Source organism: Chelonia mydas, chromosome 9, assembly GCF_015237465.2.
Source record: "Chelonia mydas isolate rCheMyd1 chromosome 9, rCheMyd1.pri.v2, whole genome shotgun sequence".
Taxonomy (NCBI): domain Eukaryota; kingdom Metazoa; phylum Chordata; order Testudines; family Cheloniidae; genus Chelonia; species Chelonia mydas.
This window is the reverse complement of record NC_057855.1, coordinates 90364860-90379729: the sequence shown is the minus strand read 5'-3', so window position 1 is coordinate 90379729 and position 14870 is coordinate 90364860. Positions and strand designations below refer to the sequence as shown.

The 14870-nt window shown below is 46.1% G+C and overlaps 1 protein-coding gene across 4 annotated transcripts in view; it reads right to left on the bottom strand.

Moving 5' to 3' along the window:
* Positions 1 to 543: 543 nt before the first annotated feature.
* The window catches only part of CD99L2 (CD99 molecule like 2), an 84704-nt gene continuing 70377 nt past the window's right edge, over positions 544 to 14870 (bottom strand). For 2 of the 4 annotated variants that reach the window (XM_037909700.2, XM_037909701.2), the window contains 4 exons: positions 12179 to 12199; positions 11779 to 11898; positions 4965 to 5030; positions 544 to 4484 (listed from right to left, as the gene is read on the bottom strand). In XM_037909700.2, the coding sequence (XP_037765628.1) occupies positions 4417 to 4484; positions 4965 to 5030; positions 11779 to 11898; positions 12179 to 12199 (275 nt within the window). In that variant the 3' untranslated portion in view covers positions 544 to 4416. The remainder of the gene's footprint in view (positions 4485 to 4964; positions 5031 to 11778; positions 11899 to 12178; positions 12200 to 14870) is intronic. The other 2 variants (XM_043523027.1, XM_043523029.1) reach the window with 1 other exon arrangement.

Here is a 14870-nt window from a genome sequence, read left to right as displayed (position 1 = left end):
ATCACCTGCATTTGTTAGGGAGAATGGGCTTCTACTATTCTATATCAAAAATTACACAGCAGCAAGTAGTGTCAAATGTAAAAATGGTGATATGCTGAGTCACCGTATCTGGGGCCAAAAAATTTAAGTTTAGAAATCGCCATTGCAGGGGAATTTCACATATGAGACATGGAGGTACAAATCCAAAGTCATGTATGCCAGAATTCTTTGTTCTACAGGAAAACTCTGGATTCCAGACTGGCTACACTGAGTTGACCAGTGGAACGAGATGGGGCAGAGCTAAGGTTGTTAGCGTGACTTTACCAGTGCTTTTCCATACTCGTCAATTTTATCCTTAATTGCAAATTTTCAAGGTAATGTTTATTTTCTCAGACAATCAACACTGTTCTTAGTGTGAAAAAAATCTTGAACTAAAATTGAAGTAGTTTTAGTAGGGCTTTTATGCAGGAATCTGTCTGTGTGTGTATGTATAAAATAAAAATAGTCTTCCACCTTTTTCCTATTTTTGTCAAACACATAAACAAAACACACAGTACTAAAATGTCACTGTATGAGTCAGTCTGTTTTATTCATAGTTTTCCAATGGTAGTTCAGCAATCAAATTCTGATTTTCCCTGTAAGCCTTATATGTACTTTAGCAAAATGAGTCTGCCTTTTCACAGCATAATACACAAATTTCATTTGGTACAGATCAATTCTGCCTTAGTAAACTGTATGCCTTGCTTTTAAATGAAGATTTCATTCAAAGAAATAATTTACTCTTTATCTAATTTCATCCATATTGTTTCTGAACATCATTTGTCACAGAAGCAATTTTTAACAGCCGAGACTGTCTTTCCCCTTCAATTCTTAATGTTTTCTTAATTTTAAATGTTTTTTCTCATGGACTAATTCCACTTTTACCACAACAAAATAAGTCATTAAGAATATGTACTATTGGGTTACATGAAAATGGGAGATTTTAATAGAGCGTCCGAAGGAGTCGTAAAAAGTGTCAAGTCAAAACCGAATGTCACAATTCTCGGGCTTGAAAGGAGAATTAGAACTTTACCAAAAGAAAATGCACATCACTAATACAGTAACAAACCAAAGCTTTATGTGACTAGAGAGGGCTTCTTGTCAAGGATCCGTTTCATGTATGTACAGAAAACTACTGGACTTTTCTCTAATTAGAAGTGGTTTCAGTTAACCTACAAAAGCAGGGTGGGGTGAGCACGTGGCCACAGCACAGGCATTATGTAACCTTCTAGCAGGGCCTCAGCTATATTTTGGACTAAAAGAAAATGAAATAATTTCACTTAGCATTGAGCCATGTTACACTTTTCCTGTATCCTACCACTTTCAACTTGCAAATATTTTTCTCCAGATACTTTAAAGGGGAATGTGGCTGAGATCATGTTTGCAGCGTTTCAGTGCAGGGCTTTTTTTTAAGTTGTCACCTGTTTTTAATCATGAAGGTCTTTAGTAGGGAAGGAACAGCCCTATCAAATTCCCCTGGAGTATAAAGTAAAATATAACTTGCACCGTACTGGGAAGTGAAAATAACAATTATTCTAGGTGCTGTACAGATGGTGGCTGCCCCTCCAGAGATTGAACAGACAAGCCAGAGATGAAGGATGGGGGGAAAGAATGCAACAAAAAATAGAGCAATTGTTCTTTACTTTGATATCTAGTACATCATAATGGTCCTAGATTTGTTTGGATTTTTTGTCCAATTTGCTAACCTTTTTGAAGATAGGCCTGGGGCTAAGGCTTACTTTTTTAAATGTAACATCAGGCGGTAGTCTCCTCTTTAAAGCCCTCCTTCTCCTAGACCCCAAATTATGCTATTGTAAACTTGGAACAGGAGTTCGGCCGTGCATATACATACTTTTTCTGATACTGTAACTATAAATTACATTAAGGCATAACTGTTTACCAGAATCATAGAAAAGGCTGTGGGGGAAAAAGCAGCTTCTGTGCAATCTACTTCTGAGTTCTCAAATCTGGTGGTATTCTCAGAGAAACTACTTTAAAATAGAAAATTGCTATATCTGTGAATTATTAACAGGTCTCAGATGTTCTAGTTTTTAAACACTTTCCCTGCAAGGGTTAAGTGGTCTCTCCTAAAGTAAGCAATCTTGAACACGTCAGTCCACTGTACAGTAGACACAAACAGTGAATGTACAGAGCAGTAATAGAAATGCAACAAAATATGACAATCTATACTCATCAAACCACTTTCTTTCATCAGTAAAAATGAAATATGGAATTATGTTCACTTGATCTACCCAAGAAAATGGCTCCTGGTGTTGTACCAGTGCCCTATAGTAACCTTTATCTCTAATATTATCTAAAAATGCTTTTATACTACAGCTTTCAAACATGTCTGGCTAAGAAAGAAAGAAACTACACTATTTGGAAATATACAGTCATATGAATTCAGCTTTGTGGCTTCGTTAGTGTCTGGGTTTCTTTGTGTGCTCTTCAAAATTCTACAAACCACATTTCCTCCATCATAAAACTACTCTAGAGTACCTAAGCAAACTTGAATGCTGTATTCCTTGTCTATTTTTCCTGCTTCAGTTCCATAGAAGCCAATAGTTAAATGAGAACTTTGGAAACAGCTTATTACATTTTGTTTTGTAATACAAACACATTTATAAAACAATATATTTCTGCCTGTAAAGCTATTATAAGGCTTTTGAAATGCATGTGTCAAAAAAAACAGAGCATAAGGAATTGTACAGCTGCTGCAAAACATTTACAATGCTACTAGGTAATTTCCTTTAAATTAGATTGTTACACAAAAATGTCCCTAGGCTTATACAAATACCTACAGGCAAGGCCCCACGTAAATCCCTTCATGAAAACTGAGTTTGTACATCAAACTGAAAACTAGACACTTACTCAGCTGCTGCTTCCCATTCACATAATGGGGGGTTTTGCAAAACATTACAAAATGTACGCATGTCCTGATTCTATAAACACTTTGTACCTTTTTCACTTGAGAAACTGAAGAGTTTTCCTTTGTTTCAAAGCCTCCTTTTCCTAATTCAGCTAATTTTGAAAAATGTATTGGCATGTAACAGTGTCCACATGAAAGGGGCATAAAGAAAAAAAGAAGTTGTAACAAGTGATAGTCAAGATACCAGAGGCCAGAATCAATCTCAGTTACACTTCAGTTAAACAGGAACACAGATCAGAGCACTGCTTCAGCTAGAGTACAGTGTCCTGTTAGTGGCCAGCATCAAATGCTTCAGAGGAAGGTGTAAGAAACCCCACAGAGGATAATTCTACATAACTACCCCGTCAGTGGCAGTTTCTTCCTAACCATTCTCAGAGGTTAGCTTATGCCCTGAAGCATGAGGCTTTATATCCCCCTTTCCCCCTGGGTAAAATAACTATGGATGTGCTCATCAGCCATAATAAATAGTTGGGTTTTTTAATTCTGCTAAGCTCTTAATGGCTATCTTGTGGCAGAGTTTCACAGGTTAATTACCTGATCTTTTTAAAAAAACTCAATCAGTTTTAACTTCGCGCTCTCTGAATTGAAGTGACTCTGGTGTTAATGAGATCTGAACCTGTCCCTAAATCCATACAAGTGTGAACAGTTCTCAGTTAATCTCAGCGACTATGCAGAAGTTTCAGTGTTGTCATAGCCAAACCCTGGAACTCGAGGCTCAATGCCGATCTCCGACACAACCATGTATGGCAGTGTTACCTGCCAAAATCCCATACCGCAATTATCTGTACTGTTATCTGGTATCAACATCAGGTCCTTAAAGGTGGGTACTGTGAGATGATGTACTAGTACTGTGAGATGATGTGCACTCTCAACTCCATGACTCCAATGAGCAGAGGCATTTGTTACCCCCCCCGGCAGGGCCCCTAAATGAGGATCTACCCACAGGCACTTTATTTTTAGGTGTAGCTACTCTAAGGAGCAAAATCTACCCTCAGCTGCACACACAATTTTCATTGCTGACACTGCATGTGCCTAGCTGATAGCAGAAATTGGCTGGAAGTGATTTACAAAGGTTCTCGCATGGTTTGCTTTGGATTGTTATTTTACAGGCACTTCATCGTCCTCACACCTGTACACTCTGGCACTCTTTGAAAAAGACATTATCCCAGCTACTTGTCCCAAAAGTGAAAATCCTAACTGTCGCTTGGAAGGCTACTGAAGCACCTTTTGTTGTCTTGTACACAATGTGAAATCAATCCTACATTATTAAATTTGATGTAAACATACAACTCTTTACAAAAAAATAAAAAAACACTGACATTCTAGCCCTACAGCCTATATCAACAAGAAGCCACTTCTAGTCTAAATACACATTAAATAGCTTGGATCCAAATTAAATAAAAAGCTGAATTACAAGCGTGTGTGTGTGTGTGTCGCTGACTGATTCTCTTCCAGCCCAAGGCCATGCTTTAGACCTTCGCATTGTCTTGTGGTGGCAGCGGCTCTGCTGACTGTGTTTCTAGGGCTGAATATTTAACTGGAGGGGGAAAAAAAGAATCACCATAAATACAACAACATATTGAAGTATCAAAATACAAGGAGTCAATGGTGGGAGGTGCTCTGTGGCCTTGGGAAAATCCTTTCATTTCTGTGCCTACATTTTCCCATCTTTAAAACAGGGATGATGCCTTCCTTTTGTAAAGTACTTTAAGAGCCAGAGCTGACAAGCACTGTGGCAAAGTATTAAGGCCCATTGTTTGCAGGATCAGGCTCTGAGGCCCCTGGATTTATAAATCTCTTTCGTGTGTGCAGTAAGGGAGCAAGCGCTGCTGTGGATGTTTTATGGAAAGTGGCAGTGTCATCTGTTATATTAAATGCTATGACTTGCTTAATAGAGAAAGGAAGGCCTGGCTGACATGTGAGACACGTACAATGGGAAGCATGTACTGATGTTTAGCAAGGGTTGTGAAAGCCAGCGTTCAGAAAGATTAAGAGCAATGCCAAAAAAAGCTCTCACCTTGAGGTTCTTCAGTTACAACAGCTTCTGTGTTTTCTCCTTTCACGTACTCTGCGTTAAGACCCTCTGTGAAGTGATGAGAAAGAGAGTCAGATGGGGAAGGAGACAGTATGGTATATTTCTCACCAAATGCTAAATTATGCAGAGGAATGTTACCAACACGTGGGTAAAAGAAGTGGTGTAGAGCAAGCCTGTGTTATGTTTATAAAGCAAAATCGCACTGAGGTTCCCAAACTTGTGGGAGTTGAGGCTTTAAATGCAAAAAAGTATTCAAAGTTTGCAGCAGTTAGTAAGGCTCTTCGTTTCAGTAGCACATCATGCCAGGCTGGGAGCTGAGGTAGGGTGGGGAAGCCAAGCACTGTTGTGAATAAACTGAGGGAGCCAAACTCACCATTGGCAATAAGCCATTTAAAGGGCCTTGACTTCAGTGGAGCTGGGCTCACTTCCACCAGTCTGGCCCAGGCTCTCCTAATTTTCAACAGGCTAGAGATACAGTATAGGGCAGAGGGGAACCAGCCACCCCAACCTGGCACTTCACAACACTTGCCTTTCTGCCCTTTTATTCACAGTGCTTGCGTGAGTAGGTCGGAGGCATGACAGTACTGCAGCACCTACCTACAATATTAAAGGGCTCCGTTGATTTCAATGGAGCATCCCCTTCAACTACCAGCAAAGAAATACCCCAGGAAGTCTAGCAGTGAAGGGATTACTTACCGGCATGTTTTCTTTAGGCCTAGTCATTCAGCTCTATAGCTATGTGTGTGTGTGTGTATGTACACACGTTGTACACGCACCTTACAGGCTTTTGCTGTGATGTGAGACCTGCTGAGATCTTAGCTACCCGCCTAGTTCTGCTCACCTTTGGTCTAAGGAAGGCACTCCTACTATTTCATCCTCCCTATCCCCCGTACTTCACGTTCAGATAGCTGATTTGCTTTTCTACTATACACAAGCTCAGTTAAGGCGCAGTCCACAAGAGCGCTGCAACAATCCCCCTGCAGCTGAATGGTGATGGTCGAACTGAGCGGCTTGCACTGGGAACAGAGCTGCAAGGGAGGAAACTGTGCCAAACATGCTCAGTGGGCGGGGGAACAGGGTAAAATGAGGATTTCAAGGCTTAAGCAGGAGAGCAAACTGGGCGGAGATGCAAGGCCAGCTTTACCTTGCCCCTCTGCAGCTTTGAATGACAACAAAGAAGTCTTACCACGGAACACAGCCTCTGGAACAGAACTCACACCACAAGCAAAGCGACGCCCTACGGCCCTGGCTGCATTATAAACTTTCACCCAGTTTGTAACCGGGCACTGCTGTCATTTGTGTTCATGCACAACATGGTCATTACATGATGTAGGCTGGGATCAGGCTGTAATGCTGGTTTTAACCATACTTATGTTACCAGTTTGGCCAGCCTTCCTTCCTCCCAGTGCTTGTGGCAGGACATCCCAGAGCACTGCTTCTTCTGCACGTCCGCTGGGCAACACGGACCAACTCGCCATCTGGTCCCGCAATGCAGTGGTGGGGTGGACGTACAGTCATGGCTGGATATATGGTTGTGTTACTCCACCCTGTTCATTGGAACTGGATCTATGCCTGTCACATTGTGTACTTAGTATAGACGGGGTGTCACATACAGCAACTAACAGCTTGACTCACTCACCTGGGATTCAGAGTAGGAAAATAATTCAGCAGGGCCTGCTAGGAGTGGCCGAGTCATTGCAAAGCAACAGTGAGGTCGCCCTGGTGAACGTGAAAGGCATGCCTGGGCTGCTGTTTAACAATGGTTTGAATCCACATCAGGGTTAGCCACCTTGACAACAAGGGACAGCAGACCCCGGAGGCGTGGAGTTTTGGGAAAAGTAGCTTCTGGGGTCCTGTCGGACACTGTGTGGGGAACTAGCTTCTTTATCGGCCTAGTTCTATTCCCCTTGTGTCACAACAAAGTTGACGTGACTACTTGTGGGGGTCAGGAAAATGGGATTTAGCCTGTTACTACAACTGGCAGAAAGCGATGGCTGCAGGGAACAGGACACACAAAAACATTTCAGTGTCTGCTGCTGGTGAGCAGGAGTACATGCTCATGGCAGTAAGAGCAGAGCAGGGCTAACATTTAAAGACCCCCATAGCTCTGTTCTTCCCCAGTGCCAGACCAGACATGCAGCGGCTGCCTGGCCAATGCCTCTGAGATAAAGTCTTGTCACAGCTGAGGGCTGGATGGTTTTATGGTTAAGGCACAGGCCTGCACCATGTAGATGTGGGTTTAAGGCTGAGCTTTTCCACAGACTCCCTATGTGCGGTGGGGAGGGCAAGACACTTAGGCCCAGCAACTCTAAGGCATTTAGGCACCTAACGCTCATTGAACTCTTGTGCCTAAATCACGCTCTGCCTCAATTCTCCATCTATAAAATGGGGATATATTACTTCTCTAGCTCGCCGAATAGGTTGCAAGGACAAATGCACCATTAGGCGTAATAGTATACCCAGCACTAAAGAAACTATACCATATTAAATGGATGTGAAAGGAAATATGGCTAAAAAGGTGAAGGCATGTACACTGCAGGCGTGGGGAAGCCAAAATGCACTAACTTGGCAGACAGGATGGGACCCTTACACCTGGGCTGGTACTAAGGAAGACAGAAGTAGTTGCCAAACCAAATGGCTGGTCAGGTATGTGAGTTCCCTAGCACTCGATGGAAAACAACTAAGGCACTCTTACCACTATGTGTGGATGTTTGTTTCTAGATTCTGTGGGAACAGTTAATTCATCGGAGGGGGCGGAGGGGTGTTCTTTTAATGCTGTTTGGGGAAAAGCAGGTCACAAACTGTAGGAAAGGGGAACAAGAGCTACCAGCAAAGTAAACATTTTCTTCTCTGCTGCTGTAGGAGGGCTACAGAATAACACAGCACAGTGTGTAATGGGAGGTGAGTCGCAGCTAAAGTCAGTACGAGCCCAAGCAGCTACATAAAAGCTCCCACAGGTGAGCAGTGGGCATTCGCTCATGGGTCAGCACAGAGGCCTGGGAAACAAGACTCTTAGGTCCTTCTGTTCCTCGATCTACCCCAGCCTTGCTGTGTGCTCTTAAGCCAATCAATGAATCTTCCTATGCCACGGTGTACATTGCAGGTAACAGTCACTGGCTGACAGGGTGGCTCAAAGCATGTGACATGTTTTGAGCCCCTCCCACGGAAGGTGTAATGTTATTCCTGCTATTGGTGCGAATCACTGGAAAACCAATGACCAAAGGGGCTGGGGATAGGGGGCAGGGAAACAGAGTCTGAACCTGTCACTGCAGAGCAACCTCCTTTCCTCCTATTTGCTTCAATGGGAATTGTGGGCTCTCTCTGCCTCAGGCCCCGTGTGGAGAGGGAGCTGTACAAGTGCAGTGTGCTGGCGAAAGAAAGGCCTTGCTCCAAATGGTGAAAGAGAGGGGTGCTAATAAAGCAGGTGGTGGAGCATTTTTAATGGAGCCAGGTGCCCAGCTCCCATTGGCTGTATGGCACCTCATTCCCTTAGGCTTCTTTGAAATTCTCAGCCTTACTCTAAGTCGCCTCTCGATAAGTGTGACCAGTAGGTGTGGAGTTTTCCCATGTAACTGCTCAGTAGCACAGAAATACCAACATTGCTCTGCTTGACTATGTCCTGTCAGAACTCCCCTAAGCCATCTTGATGCGCCTAAATACCAAGGCGATGGATGTTAAAGGACAGAGAGGGGTAAAGGATATGGGGAAAACTTTGCATGAGTCATTGATAAAAACATGAGTGTATGAATGTTCCAGTCCAAATGAGATCAAAAATGCAAACTGAGCCCACCCCTCTCACCACTGGACAGGCAGAGAGAGACACACAGACAAACAGCCTAGTGTTCCTTTGTGCTAAGAGCGCATGGTCATTCCGTAGCACAGCAGCTTCCCCCAAGACATGTGTTTTGCTGGGATAACACCAAACACAATTTATGTTTTTCAATAAAAAGCCAGTTCTGCCGCAGCTGACTGCTCTCAGATTTCCGTCATTCATTGCAATGCATCTAAGGCCTGACATTATCCCAGCATGCCATGTCTGATGGCTTAAATTAATCCTCCTTTATAATTATCTTTAATTTCCTGCTGCCTTTCTGGGCTTTGCTTCTTTCGGCTTCCCTTTTATCAAAGCTCCTTTTTTTATTATTTATTCTTTCCAAAATATCGTTTAAATGGGGGGAGGGGAGAGACGACAAACAAGGGCATTTTATTCTATCACATTCATTCGACTTTTCCTGCTGATCTAATTTTCCAAAACTCTCACCTGTTTGTCGCAGCCCCAGCCAGGAAAATAGCATTGTTTCAGTATAAGTTTCTGCCCCAATAAGTGAAGGAGACACTCAAGGGATTTTAGCTGATGAATTTTAAATTAGCTTTTCTGGCTATTTATAATAACTCCTTGGAAGCCCCGGGGCAGCGAGTCCCACCCTGTGGGCTCCAGACTACCGGTGTTCAAAAGTCAGCCCAGAGGTGGCTAGGCTCAGTCCAGTTGCTACATCACATTAAAGACAGCTACTAAAACTACACCAAGCACTTTCCCCAGTGCTCTTCTCTACGTACACAACTGCTGTGGGAATGTTACATGACGGAGTGAGAGAGGGAGACGGGCCAGGGGCCGGACAGGTGCATACAAACACCCACTCCTGTGACTCACACTATGGAAGGGTTTGAGGACTGTTGCCTAGGCCAGGCTCTTGCCACCTCTTGCCTTGGATTCTGCCCTCTGTCCTTTACCATCTCCCATTCCTAGGTCTCCTGCAGCTGCAGACTGCTGCAGCTCACCCTCTCTCTCACAAACAAAGGAACTCGCCTGCCCAGCCTCAGAGACAGCCGCATCCCTTTCAGAATCCCCCACATGTTTCAATGTCCTCCATGGACCTCCCCATTCTCTCAGTGGCCTTGTCTCCTCTCCTTCCTCCACCTGTGCAGTGCGAGCCCCTTCCCGACAACCTAGCTGTGCAATAGCTGGACAGCAATAGCTTCTTTCCAAACCTCATTGCAAAGTTAACCTATATTTCCCCGCCCCCCACCCCAGTAGCTACACCTCGGTATGTCCCTCGCTGCTGTTATTACTTAACTCTACAACTGTGTTAGCTAAGGAGCAGATCCTGAAAAGTCTGTCTAGATGAAGGAACTTACAGGATCAGGCCCTAATACTGTGGAGTGTTCACAATCAAAGATGCTTTACAGAAACAGAAGGTGTTGAAGTGTAATCCATTTCCCCCCTGAAATCGTCTCCTTCCGCTTTGCTTTTTTTGTAGGGTTGCTTGCGACTGCTGGCTTGCTGCATTCGTTATTTTCCCCATGAGAAAAGAATGGAAATGTTTATTTTGAAAGGCAATCTTTACAACTGGACTATACGAACAGATGCCTGGAAGGAGGAAGAACCTGAGGCTATTAAATACAATTATATGGCAAGCAATACTGCTATAGCTACTTCCTTTATGACTCCCACTGCAGGCTTTTTCCTTTTATAGGAACTTCTTTTTCCCAGCATGCCTTTCTGGGGCTAGTCCTTTAAATATGACAGACGCTAGCGAGGCCATTTTGGAATCAGTTGCTGCTTGCTGTATCTCCCCTCTCTGCCTACTGGTAAGTTTTCAGTTCCGGTTATATTTACTCTTTCTTATTCCTCAGTCCATGGTACGTTCCTACGTCATTCATTGGGCACTACTGTCTGGACAGATTCTACCCCAGGATAGTCTTAGACTGTAATGAAATGCTGTAGAGCCATCATTTTAAGCTGGAAGAAACTTCTGGCTGTTTCGCTTATGCTGGTATCCTGCAATTGAGTCAGGGCTAACGTGTGTGCGTGTTCAGTCAACAATTCCATGTGCAGAGGCAAGGGAGCAGCTGAGTCCCCTCATTTACACTGGCGAGGGGTATAGCTGCTGGAGGAGCTGCTACCCTTATCAAATGGTGGGTTTGAATAGTTTGGTCAATTAAATGGTTAATGTTATAAGAAAAAAACCCTTCAGATCCAGAGTTCCTGCATGGGGTGGAACAAAGCCGCCCCTTGCAAGAGCTGGAGCTGATACATGCTGTTTCAATTTAAAATGAATGCTTTATCCTTACAAAATTCCTCTGCCTGCTAGTGAGCCAGGTTTGTGTGGTGGGGAGGTGTCTTCTCCCCCTCCACAGGGATAATTTCAGACAATAATAATATTTCAGACAATAATAATATCCAGTCTACCCCACCACTCTTCTTGTTCCTGAACTTCCCAAGGTACAGCTCGGCTCCTGATGTCATGCCACAGAGAGATTGTGGAGGAGGCCTTGGGTGTATCTCACCAATTATACACACAGGCTTGCTTCCCGCATAGACCCTCTCGTGTTGCCTCTGCTCCCCACTCCTGCCTTTCCCCCACCCATCTCCAGTGTAATGAGGGAAGCCCCTTCCCACAAACCCTGGGTCTTTTAGCTACCTAGCATGGAGAGCCACAGCACGGGCTGACAAACAATTTGGGCCTCCTGGCTAGGTACACAGCCAAGCAGCACCATCACTCCCATGAGCTGATGCTGCTGGAGCTCCCGTGCAAGGTGGGTACCACAGCCCTGAGGGTGCGTTAACGTCTCAGAGGATTCCCAGTGGGGCTGTCCCACGGCAAATCCCTGGAGGGTTCTCCCCGGGGTCCGCAGCCCCCTTCTCTTGCACAGAAAGAGGGAAGGTTGCTGCACCCTATGTGGACCCTCAGGCGAGGTGCTCAGGACTGTGCTGAGCACCATCCCCCCCCAAGGGGCTTTCCTCCTCTTTCCCCAGCAGGCTCTGTGCTCTGCTCAGAGCGTTTGAACCACTTACGTTGTATGCTGAAGCAAAACTTCTTTTGCTGATAGGAAATGTAACTAGAGACGGCACCGATCAATGCCATGGCAAGAGCACTGGCTATTCCTGCTATTGTCCCAGTCTCGGCGGTGGTGCCTACAAAGCAGAAGAGCAGATGTGCTTAAATATGTATCGGGGTCCAAAATGACTGTCCCATGGGTCTAGCTGTTCTCTCCCTTCCCCCAGGTCACCTGGGCTATTCTGCAGACTCTAAGACTGGCCAGGATTTATCATCTGTAGCCTCTTAAGCAAACTAGTCTGGGAAATGTGGTGGGCAGGGGGTGGGTGTTCATGCGTGTCCGTCGCTCAGAGATGCTGTGGTAGCAGGGTTGGTCTGGGGCTGAATGGAGCTGGGCTTCTGTGCGTCACTACCTACCTGCATCGTAGTCGCTGCCACCTGGAAGAAAGACAAGGGGCGTTAGGGCTGATGCTGCCAGGATGGGATCCACATTCATTGGTGCCTGTTGGGGATCAAAGCCAACAGCAGTGCTTTTCCTCATGCGAGGGCCTCAGGTCTGCCCCCCATCACCTGACTGAATCCACTGCTGTAACCCACAGCTGCGCCCTGCAGCCTGCCCCACCCAGGGTGGGAGAAAGGCGGACTCGCTCCACCCCCCCCCCACACACTGCAAATGCATCCTAGAGCTGCATGTAAAACAGTGGCTGGGCTCTCTGAAAGCTCCCCTGTTCCGGAAGCGGCCAGCCAGCCAACGCGACTCTTGAGTACAGATTATGCCCTGGTCTACGCTACAGAGTTAGAAACTGCTTACATCAACCTAACTCTGTAAACGTCTACACTAGAATTTCGCTCCCGTGGACATAACTCGCCCGCTACACCGACTTGACTCCGCCCACGAGCGGCATAGAGTCAGTGTCTATGTAGTTAGGTCAACGACACTGCCTTGGTTACATCGACTGTTGCTGGCTTTTAGAAGCCATCCCACAACACCCCACACTGAGTGCCGTCAGTGCAAGCGCTCCTGGTGAGGACCCGCACCGCCGACACACAGCGAAGTGTAGACACGCACAAGCGATGTAATTACTGTGGTGGCTGCATGCCGACATAAGTTAAAGCGACAATTTTGTAGCTTAGACGTGCCCTTAGAGACCCAGGACCAGACCAGTTTGCTCTTTTGTGTCCCTGTCCCCGCGGAGCCAACCCCCACCCCGAGACGTGGACAATAGAAGCTGGGACAGAAAGACACAATGGGACAGGCAGGCGGAGTTGGGGGGAGGAGGAGAGGAGACCAAGAATGAGAGCGGAATTGAAACCAGGCTGAGAAGAATAGCTGGCAGCAGCTGTGCAGCCACAAGGCCAGGCCCAGTTGCCAGCCTGTCACACACTTAGTCCTCGCCCTGCAGCACCAAGCCCTTTCGTGCCAGGGCAATGGGTGCAGAGCGGGCAGCGGGGTGCTCTGCTGTCACCGCAGCCCTGCTGCACTGGCTCTGGTGGACAGGCAGGTATCAGGCACTGCGGCGATGCCAGCAGCTGCTCTGGGGGGCAGAATGCCTGGTGCCTGCTCCCCCGCACAAACCGCTCCCCTCCCCACCAACTGCTTGCGCTGGCTCCTCTGCTGAACCTGTGTAGCATGCATGGAGGAGACACCCACACACACACCCGCTCCGCTCTCTCTCAACAAACCAGCCGCTAGTGAAAGCACAGCCCACACGCAGACACAGCTACCTTGCTGTGCTACGGCTGGCAGAGCCAACGTAGGCTGTCTTCACTCTGACAAACTGTGGGAAAAGTAGCACACAGTAGTGACTCTGCTGTACAATCCTAGTGGAGACATGGTCCTTTAGTGTTTACTGAGCGGCAGCTAGGGGAGGCTGACCTCATGGTAAAGCCACAGGTACCACGTCTCCACTAAGGTTTTATGTGCGTGAGTTGCCCTGGTTGAAAACACACGTGTCTTGGCAGTGAAGACAGTCACAGAGAGGAGAAGAGCGGGGTAGTACTTTCTTACTACCATCTCCTAGCACAGCAGGGTAAAGGGCTGCCAGCCTGGCCCAGGATCCTCGAGCTGACAGCCACCTTCATGATCCTACTGTGACTTTAATGATTTTCTCAGTGTCGGTGGTGGGTGGGAGTAGGGGGTAACATTTGCAGGAAAGCTGCAGTACAGAACATGCTGTTGTATGACTGTAGACCTGCACACTAAGGTAACCCTCGTATTTAATTAAACAGCTGCTGGCTCAGTAACACTGTGTTAGGCTGTAAGTGGAATTGATTATAAATTTAGAGCTGTGCCCTCAAAGGCAGGCTTTACAGTTGCTTGTGGCTTCATTTATGTGTATCTGCACTTGAGTCTAGAAATCCCGGCTTCCTTTGAGACAACGCCAGGGTCACTCCAATAAAGGCTTTTTGGTGCCAGGCTGTGGGCTGGCGATGAAAGAGGGACCTGCATAATGAGAGATGCCTGCAACACACGCAGCTTGAAAATGTATACACAGGGGAAGGGGCATGTAGGAACTGATCACTCTCTAGTCTACTCCATCCCTCTGGTGACAGGCTGACTTAAAACAGTTCAGCCCATTAATCAGCCTCACACTTCTCTTTCATGGTACCTCCATTTTCTTATGTTCTGAGAACTAAGGCACTATGAAGTTATGCACGTGTGCAATGCGGGTGGGGAGAGGGCAGTGTGTGTGTGATGCACATGAGTGTAATAATTACTGGCTCAGTGGGGCCAAAGCCTGACCCTACACTGGGGCTGTAAATCTCTAGTCAAAGGAGAAGATCTGGCTGGAGGTATGAAGAGCTAAGTGACTTCCCCCTTTTTCCAAGGATTAATTAGGTCCCCGCACTGACATAGGTACATGCAGCAGAATCTAGTCCTACCACGGACTGAGTACCCTAAAGCCTCATTGCCTCCAATGGGAGCTCAGAGTGTTCAGCACCTTGCAGAATTGGGCCCACAGCAGCTGCTCAGAGATTTGACAAGCTGTATTTAGCAGGCATTTATACCAAAATGAGTCGACTCTCACATTCGTTTATTCCAATCGGAGCCAAACCAGTGACATGATTCAGTACCCAGGCAGGAATCCCGGTGAGAATTCTCACATTC